Genomic DNA, 17571 nt, shown 5'->3' with positions numbered 1-17571 from the left:
GCTAGTCACAGATCTGATTAACTTCATCTCACATTTGATCCCGACACCTGCTCTTTTGTGACCTATTAAAAAGGAACATGTTACTGGTACCCTCAAAATACAAAATACACTGTGATGCACTAAATCCCACTATCAGGGAAGCATAGATCCAACATTTTAGTCCAGATATCAATACAGTCACCTTGTCTTTGGCTATAAGCCAAGTAGTAAGTACCAATCCAATACCACTGGAAAAATTATAAGCTATATTGTTTACTGTGACCAAAAGACAGCAGATCATTCTTATTTGTGGACGACGTCAGACTTGATTTAAATAATGAAAAAATACAATCTGATAAAAATGCACACACAGAGTGGAGGAGACAAGAGACCGATGAAGTGAAGATAATAAGAGTTGCTGGCATATCAGGATACTGAGCCTTTGTTGTTAGTTGCTTACATGTTATTTTAGCTGTTGTTCTGATAAATAAAATACTGACTGATATAGAGAGACAATAAGCTGATATAAAGACAGAGATACAATATCTTATTGGGAATTAAATATTGAAATTATGTAAGGGAAGGTAAGTTTTACACAACATTAACTTAAGGAAAGATAACCTGATATAAAAGCTATAGACAAAATGTCAACTTTTCTTTTGATGCACAGTTTGGTCATTTGCAGCTATGGCATATGATATCTCTCTTGACCATTCAGTTAATGGATGTCTGCCACTAATTCAGCTACAGGTGCCAATGGTTGCAAAGAATACACCATTTGTGGCTTGCAAATGGAAAAAGTCTTAAAAGGGACACTTCTTGTCACTCTGTCAGGACTTATTATTAACTTATAGCTTGCTGAGCATCTGGCACAAAAACACAACTTGCTGCTCTAACAACAGTTGTAGTTTTAGCTGTAACTGTGGCTCTGGTTACTACTGTGACTTCTGAATATAACAAACTATTTGCCTATGTGATGCAATACCTAAGATAATCGTGAAACACTGCCCAGAACAAATTATCTTACCTTAATATGGCAATAAATACACTTAATGCTACATCAATTAAAAGTGTGTGTTACAGCTATGATTATGTCGTGAATTTAAATTACAGTTACTTTAGCTAGTATATTATAAGTGCAGTAGCTAAGATTGAAATCTGAGGCCAGCACAGAAGTGTCAAAATCTGTAATTAGCCAAAATGACATTTAAGGCCAAAAAAGTCCAAAAGAATAACAGTGTTTAAGAATTGCATGTTAACATGCCTACCAGTCAGAAATTAACATTTTTACTGCTAGCAAAAAGTTTTCTTTGGCCTGCATAGCTGATTTCCCAAACCAAGCCATGCACAGGGCACTGACCAGGCTCTATCTATGAAGTTACTGCAGAAAAACAGACATTGCGTTGTATTGATAGTGATAGAGGAATGGTACCTGGTTAAAGACCAAAGTAAATCCAATTTTGCTTGCTTTTCTTACTACTACTACTGGAACATGATCAACTCTAGGGTGACATTATTCCCAGCTCTGGCAGCCAACTTCCAAGGTAAATGGAATGCACCACAAATGTATGACAAACTAGAGTGGAAAGGATATTCCTGACTAAATGTAAAATAAATGAAAAGGAACTCAGTTTTCAAATCCATCGTTAATGTTGGAGTTAGGAGATTTTTACTTTGAAACCCAAACCAGATTGATATCAATATACTATTTATGCCTCCTCAGAGCATTAAATGTTTTACAATTCAGTGCCAGTGCAGAGCATCACTGTGATTTAGTGGTTAGCACTGTTGCCTCCCAGCAAGAAGGTTCCTGAGTTCGATGCCACCTAAGTTTGTTATCTCAGAGTACTACAGCATCCTCCCACAGTCCGAAGACCTGTAATTAGTGGGGTTAGGTTAACTGATGATCCTAAATTGCCAGTTTGCCAGTCCAAGCCTTGTAGGCAAAGTTTAAGATGTCAACCAGAACAGCTCCACAGCATCCAGAACCTTGAAGAACTCAGTGTGAACATCATCCACCTGAGGGACCAGGTCTTCAGATAGTTTTTTTTTTTTTTACTACTTTGTTGACCTCAGCCTCAGTTATAAGTAAGTCTCCCCCTCACTCTTGAACGATGCTTCCTCTACTGAAGGTATGTCAGAGGAACTAAGGAGATCCTTGAGACTCGATTTGGCAACTGTCAGGTTCCTCCAGAGTAACACAAACCTGAACCTGATGAGACTCCTCATTCACAATAATAGTTCCTTTCACTTCTGGTGTTCACTATTTAATCCAGGTCTTACCATGACAGCTGACATTAATCACCTTATAGCCACAACTATTTTCCACCACTACAGCAAAGGAGGTATGGAACATTGTCCACTCAGTGTTGACAGCTTCCCTCTCAGTATGCTGTCAAAACACTACTGGATATATGAACTAAAGATCTCCTGACCAGGGCCTCTTCAAGATGATCCCATACCCTCACTACACGTTTTGGCACACTAGGCCTGTCCAGTTTCCCCACCACCTTATACTTCTCATCAGTTGACAGCTCAGCTCCTCTCTCCACCTCAAGTATTCAAGACATGTGATCACAGTTCTGATGATAAAAATGGCAAAATCTGTTATTAACCTGCAGCCAAGTGCACATATGAACGCTTTCAGGTTCTTATCAAGCAGCCCATTCCTACCAGTCATACCCCTCTAGGTTTCATTGTCATAAAATTGTTGTCCCCCAGTAGAACAATGGCATCCCTTCTGGTGCACTGTCCAGCTCCCCAGTGGACTCCAACTGAGTATCCAACTGAACTGAACATAGAAACAAGCACTAACAACAGTCATGAACTGTTTTCTGACTTGAAGGCACAAGGAAAAAACTTTTCCATCTACTGTGGAAAACCTCAACATACAGGGGTTTGCTCTGTGTTTCTGGATGTAAGCATACTCATCCTGCTCAGAACCTTTAACCATTGCGGACTCCAGAGCAGAATGAAATCCACCCCTCTGCAGGAAACTCATGATGTGCATTGAGGTGACCCCGCTGTCTACTTGATCCTTCTCCAACAGAGAAGTGATGTTCAATGTCACCAAAACCAGTTTAAGCAGCAGGGGAGTTGAACCACCAAGGCCCCCACCTCCAACTTCTGCCCAGTCAACAAAGCATCGGACACTCCCAAACAAGCCCATGCCCCAGAACTGGCTGCAGGGTAAGGACCCGGTATCCCTGGTCCACGTGAGGTTTCTGGACTGCTGTCATCATCATTATAGAAGTCTAGACTATATAGTCTAGTCTATATAGAAGTCTTAAGTCAAATTTTGCCACAGTCTTGGCTAGAGGGTCTATAGAAAGTACCTCAGAGTTACTACCAGACAAGACTTTATATCACAAGTACATGTATACAATATGCCTATAAGAACTGTAATTACTTTTAATGGCTAACAGTGGGTAACCTCTAAAGTTGCAAATGGAACTCTGACTGCACAGAAGTGTATGACAAAACAACCCTTTGTTTGTCTTTCTCCATGTAATGAAGGTAAGTTTCATGAGTTAGATAAAAAGCATATATTTACACATGGGTGACTTTGATACTATTTGTAAAAAAGAATACAGTCACACAAAGGAATTTTTTATGTTCTATTGATTGAGATTTTCTGTACGTGTTTTCTTGTTGGTAGCTTCCCAGCTTGGACTGGTGAAGTTCTAGTCTAGGAACTGAAATATAGATTAGCATGGCAAGTTTGGTTAGGCCAATTGATTGATTTAGTTCAGCATGTAACACTAAACAGTGGTATGGCTTGGGGTTCAATTAGTAGCAGTCTATTAAAGGCTGCCAGTTAACATCAGAAGCTGCAGAAAACAAGTGCCACCTGTGCACAGCATCGCTTTATTTTATTTAGTTATTATTTTGTGTGTTCTTTACTGGTGCAGACCAATACTTGGTTTGACTGCACCTTATCTCTGCCTCAGGCCTGCTACTTTAATTCAGCCACTATTGGCCATTCTAACACTCCTGATGAGGGCTCTGTCACCAATGTCAGGTTTTACTGAAGAAGTTCTACTTTACGTCGGACAAATCACTACCGTATGAGTGTTTAACGTCCCTCAGTTTTAAATTTAGATTGCGTCTATATGTAATTTCTCAGGTCAAGGCTTCAAAAATGGTAGCTCACAAACCAGCAGGTGAAAACATGGTGGCATGTCATTTTTTTTATAGACATTCTATATAATCTCATTAAAGACTGGAAAGCTAAATTAATATTTAAAAAAATCAATATATTTAAAATAAATACATAAATCTAACATGCATACAGTGTACTTGTTCCTCAGTCTAGACAGAGGATCCTAGAAGCCCCACAAATGACAAGCCTCTGTGCCTAATCCATTTATTGGAAAGTGGGCATACAAGTGTATACAGAACTTTCAGGTCACATTGTGTTGGAAACCAGTGCATCACATCAAAGTTTAATTAGAGCACGGTTAATGGAAAACGTGAGCCATTTAAATTTAATTTCCATCATTTTGTAGCTCATCTACATGCAGCACCATTATTATCTCCCCCAAAAGATCTCTGAAAGCACTGTACGAGACGCTGATTTTAAGACACCATTGTAGTTATCAACTCTTCCATCATGTTAGTCTAAGCACATATCTGTTAGTTTTATCACATTTGTCCAAAAGGTGAAAAGGACATCATCCAGAATGAGTGAATGCCACAGTTTGGACAACTAATGAATCTCCAGCAGGGAAAGAGACCGAAGACCCAAAATGCAATGCTGAAAGTCTTTTTGGTCAGGCAGTGGCCTGGGAGATGTGTAAATGATTGTCAGCCATTTCGGCCACCAGCTTTTCTTTCTTCTTTTTCACTCTCACAAACATGCACCTATATATACAAACAAATAAATAATTAACTCCAGTGACAACAGCTTGGCCACGTGATTACTTACTGTCCATTACTTCACTCCAAAGTGAACTCATCAACTGTTGAATGATGGCAACATTTTTTTTTTAGATAAATCTTTATATCAGTAAAAATTGACTTGCCTTTTCTTTGAAACCACCATACACTTGACTTTGAGTGAAATGTCTCAAAAACTCTTGGATGGCTTTCCAATAAATTCTGCATGCATTAATTGTGGTGCTTCAGCAATCTAACTTGCATTCAAGATAAACTTGACATTAAAACAAACTTGGGTGCACATTCCTTTCATTGGAACTAAATTAGTATTTATATAGCAATTAGTGAAAGCAAACTTATGCTTTTCATATTTTTTCACATGCTCTGTACAGGCTGCCCAAGGATGGAAAAAACAAAGTTTAATAATGAGAAATCATAAACATATTTACCTCTTTTTTCCCCCCAATGAATGAATTACAGATGATTTTCAAAGCAGTTTTTTTTTCATGAATTAAACAGAAACGGTATGGTGTCTGCCATCAAAGCAATTTATAATGTACTTACTGGAAGTACTGGAACATGTTTTTTTTCTTTAATTAATTCCACTTTTTCATCTTTGTTTCCAGCAAATAACGGGCATTTTTTTATCCACTCTAGCTTTTATTGAGCACCCTCAGGCTAGTGCTGTGTTCACATTCCTACTAATGAATATCACAGCTATATAGTTAGCTATATTGGTAATTTTATGTGCAACCACAAATGAAAATATAAACATGGGAAATTTCAGCTATTGGCAGTTTGTAATGTTTGTTGAAGGATATATGGGAACATATTGCACAAACCAAATAAATATAATGCTTGTTTTGCATTTGTAAAATCATTTGTTGCACAGTGAAACACTGTAAAACCTGTTAACACCTACTATAAAATCTGTACTTTATAATAGCATGAGAACCACTAGCACATTTCATTAATTTGGCAGACACTTTTACCTGGAGATATATATTTACGGCATAAAAATGTAACAGTGCATGCACAATAACCATTTTGTATTTAACGTTTCAATTACTGACCAGCAAGTACTACTAATGGCGATACACTATCCAGTATCAGCATTATGTTCATGTCATGTGCATGTCAGACTGGTTAGTTCATTTGTTGGATCACATGTGCAGTTTTTACCATTCAGTCTGTCACTGAAATCAAGAAATCGTTAGAGGGGGATTAATTCTCTCTTGCATATGTCTACAGGGTGTACATAGCTTAGTTTCTTAATTGTAACAGTAAAATGTACAGTGCTATGAAAAACTATTTGTCCCCTTCCTAATTTCTTTTTTTGCTTGATCTTCTCACACTTAGATGTCTCAGATCAACAAAAAAACATATTTTTTATATTAGCTAAAGATAACCAGAATAAATACAAAATGCAGTTTTTAAATGGTTATCTATTAAGGGGAAAACTTATTTAAACCTACTTGGTCCTATGTGAAAAAGTAATTACAAAGCCATTTCTAAGGATTTGGGACTCCACAGAACCACAGCGAGAACCATTATCCACAAATGAAGAATTTTTGGAGCAGCGGGGAACCTTCCCAGGAATTCCCAGATGACCAACATAAGACTAAGACTTTTGAGAAATTATTGGACTGATGAGACAAAACTTTAACTTTCTGGAAAGTTTATGTCCTGTTACATGTGGCCAAAACTAACACACCAACAATCAAACATGGTAATGGTTTTGTGATGGTCTGGGGCTGCTTCGCTATTTCAGGACCTAAACGACTTGCTGTGATTGACAGAACCATGATTTCTGCTCTCCACCAGAAAATCCTGAAGAAAAAAGCCCTGAATCCCAAGCACCCTTTGGTTATGCTGCAGGACAATGATCTGAACCGCCTCAAAATGAAGGTTTTGGAGCGGCCTAGTCGAAGTCCTAGCTCAAGTCAGATTGAGATGCTTGGCATGACCTCAAACAGGTCGTTGATGTTCGAAAACCCTGTAATGTGGCTGAATTACAAAAAAATTATGCAAAAGATAGTTAACCAAAATTCCTCCAGAGCCATGTGAAAGACTCATTGCCAGTTGTCATAAACACTTGACTGGAATTCTTGCTAATGGGGGAACTTAATGTAGGTTTAGGGGGCAATTACATTTTCCCATAAGGCAGGTAGATTTTACTAACCCCCTCCCCCGCCTGTTAATAAATGAAATCATTATTTAAGAACTTAATTTTTGTATTAACTCGTGTTATATTTGTCTAAAATTAAAATTAGTTTTAGTTTCTCACAGCTTTGTACCAGGCTTCATGAGCCACAGACCAAACTCCCGTGAAGGCCCCGGTGTGGTCATGCTCCATGCTGGCTCTTTGAATGGACACTCCCCCATCTTGGCTCACACACCCTCCGTGCAAAGACAGGAGCGACTGCCACAGGCTGTTGGAACGGGACAACACAACTTTCAAGGTAAATACACCCGTCTCTGTCAAAACACGGAGCTGTTATTCATTCACTTACCACTTCTATAATTTGGCCTTGCTTGTGTGTACAAACTCTGGCGAAACTTGGCGACCTTGTTTTAGTTATTTCGGTGAACTGCAGGGTGCAGTAGTGTTAGCCCTGCAAGCTAGCGATTACACAAACTTAGCTGCAACACCTCAAAGCTAATGTATATGCGCAGTCATTTATTATAGGCTATTTAGTACATGTTGGCTGAAAAAAGCGATATAAGAAACCTGTGAGATAACTATTAACGTCAGCTCGGATCTTGCTGACGCCTCCGGAAAGTTGTTTAGGTTTGTTAATTTGAGCTAGCAAGGACAACCTACTTCAGCTTAGTCACTGATGAAGTTTAATAAAAAGCGTTTAAGTGTGTTTTACAGGTGACTTAAGAGGATTGGTGTACGTTTTCTAAACGTCAGTCAAAACATGTACCTATAGCTGTTAGCGAGCCGCTGAAGCTGTGAACGCTCCTCTGTGATTGTTTGGAGCTGCTGTTGCACGTACATGTACAGAAGTACATGCTCTATAGCTCTACAGTTTAACTACAAATGAGCCTCACAGAAACAGTATTATTAAAACTGTTGGATTTATTTCAGAAATGCTGTATTGTACTACAGCAGTTGTTACCTAATGTACCTAATGCATTGGCAACCGAGTGTGTATTCACAACTCATTACTGCTGTCAACAGGTGGAGAGGTAATTTGTGAAACAGCATCAGAGGAGGGTCCCAGTAATAGAGTAACCTACACCTACACTCCTTCCTCTTCATCAACATGGGGGCTGTGGTCTCACGGTGGAGGGTTTGTATTCAAACCTTTATTAGCCATGTCATGTGAAACAAATTACACTGCAGTTAGTTAGTGTTACTTCTGCTTTTTGATACTTTTGAATCATTTTCAGTAAACTTTTACTTTGGAAGCATGACTTTAGCAGGCACCATTTCTACCACACCAAACTTAATACACAAGCAATGATCTCATGGTTGGATCGATTTACATAAATTTTGTATGTCTAAACAGTATCTCTGTGTTCCAGTTGGCATGACATAATGCACGTTTGCATGATCAGGGTAGCCTGTTAGTAATAGAAGAACACACAAAAAGTAGGAAGAAGAAAAAGGAAGTTTCCAGATCTTTTTTTTTTTTTAAGTTCCTTACAAAGAACGCTATTGTTTTGGAAATCGTAATTGTACAATACCTCTTATTCAAACTGTTTGTCTTATAGGCGAAACCATCCACTGTGGAGGTTTTGGAAGGAATTGACAAGGTACGCATAACCTTAAAAAAAAACACCTGAAGTCATTTTAAGGCCTGTGAAATTTTAATTTCAGCACTGTCAGCTTTTTCTTTTTGAATTTCAAGCTACATCATGAACTTTCTGTCTTTTATTAATGCAAATGTAAGATAAATATTGGTTATCAAAAGTATCCCTACAGCGTGGCAACATATGGAATCAAGTGAGAATGCACAATTGGTTTTTATGATCAATCAAGCCAGTTTTTGATGTAGAAAAAAATTACTTAAATGTGTTGTATAAGCACCGACCTTCAGTGACTGCCATAGCAGCTCCTTATTTGCTAAGTGATAGAGCTTTACTGCTCTTCTGCATTGCAGCCAGTGTCAGACTATTTAAAGATCCTGTCCTTGGAGCACGGACATTATGACATCTTCCTGTCACAAAGACATCAGTGACATTGAAGTTGCAATGCAATGGGTGTTGGTGCTTTTTGTTTAGCTTCAATTCTTCACATGTGAAAGATGTGTGTGTGTGTGTGTGTGTGTGTGTGACTTATAGCACACAGCACACACGCAAACACAAACAGACCACTGTAAGGTTAAATGTGAGACCAGCTTGTGCTTAGAGTGACACACACACATGTTACAGTGCAACCATAGTGGCCAAGAGTGGTCCCATTTTTGTCCAGTAGCTATTTTTAGAATAGGCAGCCTGAAGCAGTGGTGTCACATTTCAGTTTAAAAAAGCATAAAGTGCCTGTTTATGTGTGAAGTAATAATGGTTGAGGGTGAGAGAAAACTCATGTTCTGACCAAATGATTCATTTCCAGTTAATCCCTGTGTTAGATTACACATCTCTTTAGTCTGGTGAGCTTAGGTCATTTGCTAAAATGTAGTGAGAGAAATATCGTAAAGGGAGTGATGCAAATGCTGAATGTTGGATGAAATTCTGCACTTAAAGTTTGCGTCTAAGAAAAATAGAACTGTTCCAGTATTTATAACCCTAACGGTTCCCCACTGCATGATTGCATCTAGCTGTTTTTCCACAGCATCTTACTGCATTTATATTACCTTCTATTAAATTAAATTAAGATAATGCAGGATCATGCCCAAGTCGTAATGGAAAAGCCTGTTGTGAAATTTTCAATACAATTTTATTTATATTAGACCAAACCAAAAGGGCATTTATGGCCTTTTATTTTATCATTATAAAGACAGAAATGCAGTGATCACTTGTTTGCAAGCACTTGGCTGCAGTGAAGAGGGAAAAAAAAGAAAAAGACTACCTTTTAACAGGATAAACCAGACTCAGGGAGGCAATCCGTCTACTGGTTGGGGTGTGAGCAAAACGAGAAAAGCAGACCACAGAGAGACAGAGTCAGTGTGTATTTGCATTGATTCTAAAAGTCTTGGAAACTTGGCACAAGTTTTCCAAAAGATTTATTTGGTATGGTGGCAATGGGGCTTGGTTCCAAATGTTCAGTACATGTTAAATTGGGTTGTGAACTAGTTAATATATAATGAAGGCCATAGCTGGCTCATAGTGGGCCTTTGAGGGGTTTCTAGTCAAAGAGTCTGTTACATGAGCTAACTGAAGAGTGAGCATTATGCTGTTATTTCTGGCTGACAATAAACCAAAATGTATGTTTTGCATAAATGAAACCACACTTTAAAAAAAACAACAACAACAACTCAGAATAACTTGATACTGATTTACAATGACTTCCTTCCTAGAACACAAGTGGACTTTACAGTGTCCTTGTATTGTCATAACATTACCACACAAATAGCAACAGTTTTTTTTTTTCTTCACATTCATCTCTGTAAAAAGTTGTAAAAAAACAGCAGTTTGTGTACAACATTGAGGGGGCTCTGAGCCTAAGAATTTCATTGCCAGTAATTGTGTGCCAATGTTATCTGTATGCGACAAATAAAACTTAAACTTAAACTTGATGGCATGTAGAAAACCAGTTTTAGTAAAGATCCAAAATAGGTGAAATGCTGTTAACAAAATATGAATAGTTTTCCTGATAAATATATGAACTGCACTTGAATGACCTGCATTACATGAGACTAAGGTTAAAATATGTTTAAAACAGTAATGGTTATTTTTATAAATATGTTAATAGAAGTTTGAAGTTCAAACTCCATTTTTTTGTTTGTTTTGTTTTTTTCATTTTTCTCCACAGGACATACAGGTTCTTGAAGAATATAGTGAGAAAAATCAAAGGCAGCTGAAGATATGGGTTGGACGACTGCTTCTCTACTCATCGCTTCTCTACTTGATCACTTGTGTAGTTGTGTATTTCTGGTACCTGCCCGAACAGTTAATGGGACGGCTCATATTGTCCCTTCCCTTTCTAATAGTTCCGTTATTGTACGTATAAGAGATAATCTATCATATTTTCACTAAACTGTAATTGTGATTTATTGAGATGGCTGTTTTTTCTCTTCTTTTTAGAGTTTGGTTACTTCGAAAATTGCTGATAAAAATTTTTTCCCGAAGAACTGAAAAAAATAGTAAGTTTTTTTTTCTCTGTTGTACAAGTTGTTTTATAAATTTATGTTTAAATGAATGTTGAATTTCCTAACTTTTTTTCAGATGAAAAGTTAGAGGATCTTAAAGCACAAAAGAGGAAAATAGTAAGTGATGTTTTTTATTTATAATACAGAAATATTTTTATGTGCAGTGCTGTGCAGAATTGAGACACTGTTGGATGCCTGGGGAGAAAATTATGAAGTGAAAATAATAAGTTTGCCTGATATGATTTATGTTTACTGATGCTGTTGTGCTAAATCTTATTTGACTCAAATTGAACATGAATTCTTTCATAATGTCGATGATTCATAAAAAGTTTTGGAGGTTGAATATGACCTTTTTTCTTCGGGAGCTTTTGAAGATGGGCTTGGCACAATAGAGAACCTGTGCTACACCATCTATTACAAGGCTCCCTGTGCTTGTCTTTGAAGATGATTTATTTTTATATTTGCTTCTTGTGTTTGATTGTTTCAAGTAGTTATAAAGCCTCTAAGATTGTATCTATTCAGCCAAAGTTAATAACCTCTTTTAAACGGGTGACATCCCAAAAATCTAACACAAGTGTCAGCAATCAGTTATGTAAATTCAAAAACACATTTGAAAAAAGATATTGTCATGCATCTTTGCACAATGGTCTGTGACTTTACCTAAGTGTGTAATGTAAGATTTCAAAGGCTTGATCACTGAAAGCCACAGAAAGTGTGATCAAGTATTTGTTGTTAGTGTTTTGTTTTTTTCTGTTTAGGGGGATGGTGATTTATATTGGTAATTATAATCTTTGCAGTGGTTTAGAGTTGTAACTATAAGTGAAATGGCTTTTACATTCCTTACACTTAGTGTTTACCCACCAACCATTTCATTAGGTACATCTTGTTAGTACTGGTTTGGACCCTCTTTTGCTTTTCGAAGTACTTCATTTCTTCATGGCACAGATTCAACAAGGTGCTGGAGATATTTCTCAGAAATTTATATTCATTTTTATATGATAACATCACACACTGCAGATTAGAGGTTATTAACTAGAGGTTATTGCATGGGAACATTTCAATACATCAGCAGTTTCTGACCTACTCAGACCAGCCCCTCTGTGCTGCATTCAAAGTCCCTTTTCTTCCTCATTCTAATGCTCAGTTTGAAATTTAGCAGGTTTTCATATCTACATGGCTAAATAAACTGGGTTGTTGCCATGTGATTAGCTGATTAGATACTTGTGTTAAAGAGCAGCTGAACAAGTTTGTAAAGTAGCTGATGGGTGTATTTGTCAATCTTAAGAAACTTAAGTCTGCTATGAATATATGAGTTGAAATTGAATAGAACAGCTCAGTTGGTCTTGTCTTGTGCTGCTACATCCTTGATATGACATAAACAATGAATGAGTTAAATATAGTTTGGCATTTTTTTACTTGTAGCCTGAAGTCCACTTAAAAAAAAATTGTAATTTTGATTCTTAACGGTCCACTCGTAAAGTCAGGATTGACATTTAATGCCTTATAAAATTAGTTTTGGTTATCTTCTCAGCAATTTGCTGTAAGATACTCTAAGCTCTGTGAAGACAACATTTGATTGGTACAAAACCTTGATCCAGTAAACTACTCTTCTAATGTCACTTTAATTAATTGCATTTACTACAGGAAAGAAATAAATCTGAGAAATTGCTTGTCATCCTCTGTCAAGTCTAATAACTTTCAATAATTAGGGCTGATGGATTTTCACACTCTCCATTATCGAAGTAGTGAATGTAATTATTCCTCATATTATATGTAAACATTAAGAAATGTTCTGTACTTATTCTAAATGAAGATGTACAATGTAGTGAAGTTGCTTTAAGGGCTCTTTTCTCAGTCACTTTGACATGCGATGTTATTGAAGGTGATTCTAAGATATTTGTGTGTATTTATAAATGCCAGTTTATGACACACATGATCAGCAAATGATTACTCCGGTATGTTAACAGTGATAAATACTTTCAGGCAACAAATTAAAAGATCATTTAAGTTTATTCCATAATGTTTTTGCATTTTTTTTCCAGCTTGAAGAAGTTATGGAAACTGAAACATATAAAAATGCAAAAATGATTCTGGAGAGATTTGATCCTGATTGCAAGAAAAATATTGTGAGTTCTTTTTTGTTTTTCTCTGCTGTATAAATTGTCTGATTGCCTTTGGTTTATATATTTTTTTTATATTAAAGCATGTTCTTTTACACTCCTCTGTTCTGTATGAAGGAGCTTGAATCTACTCCAGTTGCTCCACAGATAACTCCAAAACCAGGACAAGGTAGCAGTGAGTTGTGAACGTTCTCACGAGACAATACTATTTGCCCTACTTTGACTCTGGCATTTCCTATTATGCTATTAAAGCATCATGCAATGTTTTCTGTGTTAGAACTCCGCCATCGGAATGTCATCCCAAAGACCCCCCCAGTGGTGGTAAATCCTGCAAGCGAAGCTGCTGCCCGCCCTCCTCTTGCCTCCAGGCCCACCTATCCTGGAAGATCTTCCCACTCTGCTCCAGGTGGACCCCCAGAGAGGAGCTTGTCAGCTATAGCTGCTCAGCAGAGCTTGATGAGGAAGCCTGTGACCCCTGGAACACCTGTTCCAGGAGTCGGTGAGTTACCTGCACACAGGGGGACCAGATCATAATGTGGTCGATTAAGGTGTGATTTACTCTTTCCTGGCTCTTTGTCCCCAGTTGTTCAAAGCTCTGTGGTGTGTGTTGTCAGAAAGGCTGTAGTATGTTGTACAGTAAGGTAGTGGATAATTGTGAAAATGTATGATAACAATATCTAACTATATGGTCTAACTTTTCTCCACTAAGTGTCTTACTTGGGCCTGAGATTGCAATTGATAACTTTTGTTACTATGAGCATAATTTTTGTATAATATTTACCTCAAGAGGATATGATCTATCATCATTGGCTCCTTTTAAAGATTGAAAAGGAACAACCAGAAAAATAGATGAAACATTTCTCATAAAGCAGTTGTTTTATATGGAAGACATCTGTGGGGTATAGGGGTATTGAATATTCAATATCAGTAATTTCTGGACTGACCACTCACTAGAAAAAAATGCAAATAACTGCAAACGGTAAAGGAAAATGTGCTCCTAGAGTAGTGGAAGCTGTATGCTGTAATTGCCATGTGGAATGCCAACTGTGAGGTATGCACGATGCAGTATTACATTAACTATGATTAATTAGCCAGACCGGCATTTGTTCTCTGGGCAATGGTGGTGGAATCTCACTAAATGTCTTTTAATGCTTAGTGAAATTGCCTTTTGGCATTGGGAACACCTCACAAATGGTTTACATGAGTTGATGTTATCACCTGCTTCTGCTGAAAATTGAAAGTGAAAAGCAATTTGATACAAAGAGTCACCACAGAGTTTCCATATGTTGGTAAATTAATAACCAGCAGGATACTGAGACTCTGCCAAGTCTCACAGAAATGACCAGTCATCTTCCTATGATTGCTCTTGATGTTAGATTATATTAATTACTACTCACCAACGCAGCAGGGATTCGGGACGTGCTTTGCAAGTGTGATCCGGTGTTAAGTCATTAAGAAAAAGAGGCAGCTTTTTGTAAAATTAATCATGGTTTGTCCACCAAACTATTTCACAGATTTATTACTGTAAGAAGCACCTGTTTACTGAAGTATGTATTCCAAGCTGCAGAGTGCATCTAACAGGCAAAGATGCTATGCTTTAACAGGCATGCACCCCCCAGGGCCACCGCTGGCCAGACCTGTGATCCCAAGGGAGAGAGGTGCTTTGGACAGAGTCATAGAGTATCTTGTTGGAGATGGCCCTCAGAACAGGTAAATAAAATGGGAAAATGAGTCTCTTCAGTAATGCAGTAAAGTAAATGCAACCTGTGTATCATGTCATGAAGAAGCTGTAAACATCTAAAGTGCATTAATTTGATAAATATTAGATGATTGGAATCTAGCTGTGTTGAAATAATGTGTACTAGTAGTACTCTTTTGTAGTAGCCTGCAATAGTTGTAGCTTTATCAGCTAAAATCATATAGTTTCCGTTTTAAAACAACTTTTTTACAGTTTGTAATCATTGTTTTTTTTTATGTTGCACATTACTTCATCTGGAAATTTTAAATCCACTTTGTAGATTTGTGTTAAGAGTGGTAATACTGAGTTATCCAGTGCCTATTCACATGCTATGTAATGTCTTACTAGATTGTTTGTTTGTTGTTGGTTTTGTTTTTTTCCCCTTCCTCATAGATACGCTCTCATATGTCAGCAGTGTCTGTCCCATAACGGCATGGCATTAAAAGAAGAATTTGAATATATTGGTGAGACTTTGAGAATCACAGCACACTTTGTCAGTCTCCATCAAACACTGTGCCTTCATTTGCCCTCTAGCATTTGGCAGCATAGTATATCATATGGCTCTTAAATGCCTCTGCCACTACCAACTCCTGTAAGCAAAAAGAAAGCAAGATTGAATATGCAAAGTAGTGCTACACATCAATCTGAAATGTTTATGCATCTGAGGCATTTTTTTCCCATTGGTTCATATTCATGTATATTAATCTATGTCTGTTTCACAATGTATTAGCGTGGGTACATAAAATATATGCGTGGGGTTTTATTTGTTTCTTTTCAGCCTTTCGATGTGCGTATTGTTATTTCTTGAACCCTGCGAGAAAGACGAGGCCTCAGGCACCCAAGCTCACCGAGGTCGCTGGTAACCATAAGATGTCACCAGAGGCGACTGGTACTGATGCAGATGATGACCAAAATGTTTTAGGTAATAATGAAATGTAAATCAAGTTATTAAGGTGTATTACTCTAAAATGTTAAATTAATTAATCTAATACAGATACAGATCTAAAATGGATAAAATGGCATTCTTTTCTACACATACAGTAGTAGTCATTTTCTTATCTAAACCCTTTAAAAAAAATAAATAAATACTTGTTTCATATGCATTTCAAATCTAAACGTAAAAAAAGAGAAATAACTGTTTCTAATTATCAGAGAACACGAAGCTTACTGATGTCCCTGCTGGTTCAAATACCCAAGAGCCGGCTATACCAACAGCCACAGAGCCCAGTTCTGCATCAGATGGCCAAAACACCCCAGAGTCGCAAGACCTGCCCTCTGAGAAATCTGACGGAGAGCAAGATTTGTCTGCCATGGAAGTGGAATAAAACAGCGGAGCGGTAATTTCACCACAAGTCAGACTGGAACATTTTTGTTTTCATTGAGGAAATGTAGAAATGGTTAGCTTCCAAGTAAATGCCGTAAGTTTGAAGAGCGCAATAACAGCCCAGATGTTAATGCAATCTTCAGCTTACAGAGTGTTCTTTCTTTCTTTCTAATTAAACATTGAACTTGCATAGCAGTAGCATTTGATAGTAACTGCCAAACACTCTTATATTTTTAACATGTTTACAGGTCAATAACAGAGCTATGAGGGTTAAGCGTGTCTCAGTGTTGCATAGGAAAAGTCTCTCTTTTTTTTTTTTTTAAACTGGATTTTGAAGGAATTTCTGTCTTTATTCTAACAAGGTACAACTTCAGAAACAGAAATATTTTGTGGAAAACATTTATTTATAGGAAATTATTTATAAATATTTTTTCTGACAGTGTTGAATGGAATGCTTTGCAGCTTGGAGGTGCTTACATGTTTACACTACCACGGTACCAGAATGATAAAAATAATAATAATAATAATGCACATGCACTATGTATTTTTTGCTAAAGAAGGAAAACAGGTTTGTCAGTCCTGTTATACTGATGGAAGTGCCTTTTTATATGTCAAGTCCCTATTTGAGAAAATTGTCTATTAAATGTTTTTACATATAGATGGTGAAGTCATTCAGCTGTTTTAAGTCTTAAACGGCAGCATCTGTTTGCTAAACAAGTTCTCGGTATGTATGTGTGTATAAATAATATTAAATAAACTTTTGAGAAAATCTATTCTGTGTTCACAATCACAACCACTTTGTCTTCATTGCTATATTTATGAAAGCACCATTTATTTCTGTTGTATTTTAAAAGTGATTCTACATCAGCATTAAATTAACATTTGAGCAACAACATGAGAAACAACTCCCCGGGATCTCTCTAACCTGTATTGGTGTTTTTTTCTTGTATATGTTGTATTTTAAATGGGTACCCATTTTCTTCTTTGGCCGTCTTCTCAATCAGGCCCAAATTTAAGCAGTCCGTTTTCATTAGCAGGCCAGTTTTAGCTTGTGATCATTTTATTTTAGCTCATTGATCATTTCAGACAGTGTAAGATAATGGTGCTGACACAGAGCCTGACCAGTCTTGATTGCTTGACCCTCTTCATTTGCAACAGCAAAGTCATTGCGGCTACAAAGTTGTTTTCTACCGTTACATGACCCTTTTCCCCTGAAGATACACCGTAAACTATTGGTGAGTTCAACATCCCACATTTTCTATGGGTTTTGAT

General features: G+C 37.2%; 1 protein-coding gene across 4 annotated transcripts; it reads left to right on the top strand.

The window, feature by feature from the left end:
* The first annotated feature begins 7181 nt into the window (after positions 1-7181).
* On the top strand, positions 7182-17072 carry lnpa (limb and neural patterns a). Of its 4 annotated transcripts, none has more exons than XM_003447303.4 (13): positions 7192-7319; positions 8045-8156; positions 8581-8622; positions 10781-10968; positions 11053-11111; positions 11194-11234; positions 13160-13243; positions 13355-13406; positions 13515-13736; positions 14842-14947; positions 15369-15439; positions 15754-15897; positions 16128-17072. In XM_003447303.4, exons 2-13 carry the CDS (start codon positions 8130-8132, stop codon positions 16298-16300), a joined length of 1209 nt encoding a protein of 402 aa, XP_003447351.1. In that variant the 5' UTR covers positions 7192-7319; positions 8045-8129; the 3' UTR covers positions 16301-17072. The 4 variants fall into 4 exon arrangements, with proteins under 4 accessions (XP_005452963.1, XP_005452964.1, XP_003447351.1 ...); XM_005452908.3 differs by having other exon boundaries at positions 13355-13412; XM_005452906.4 differs by lacking the exon at positions 8045-8156 and having other exon boundaries at positions 7182-7319; positions 13355-13412.
* The last annotated feature ends 499 nt before the right edge of the window (positions 17073-17571 follow it).

The sequence above is a fragment of the Oreochromis niloticus genome, linkage group LG16 (assembly GCF_001858045.2).
Source record: "Oreochromis niloticus isolate F11D_XX linkage group LG16, O_niloticus_UMD_NMBU, whole genome shotgun sequence".
Lineage (NCBI taxonomy): Eukaryota > Metazoa > Chordata > Actinopteri > Cichliformes > Cichlidae > Oreochromis > Oreochromis niloticus.
This window is presented reverse-complemented; position numbering and strand designations above follow the sequence as displayed.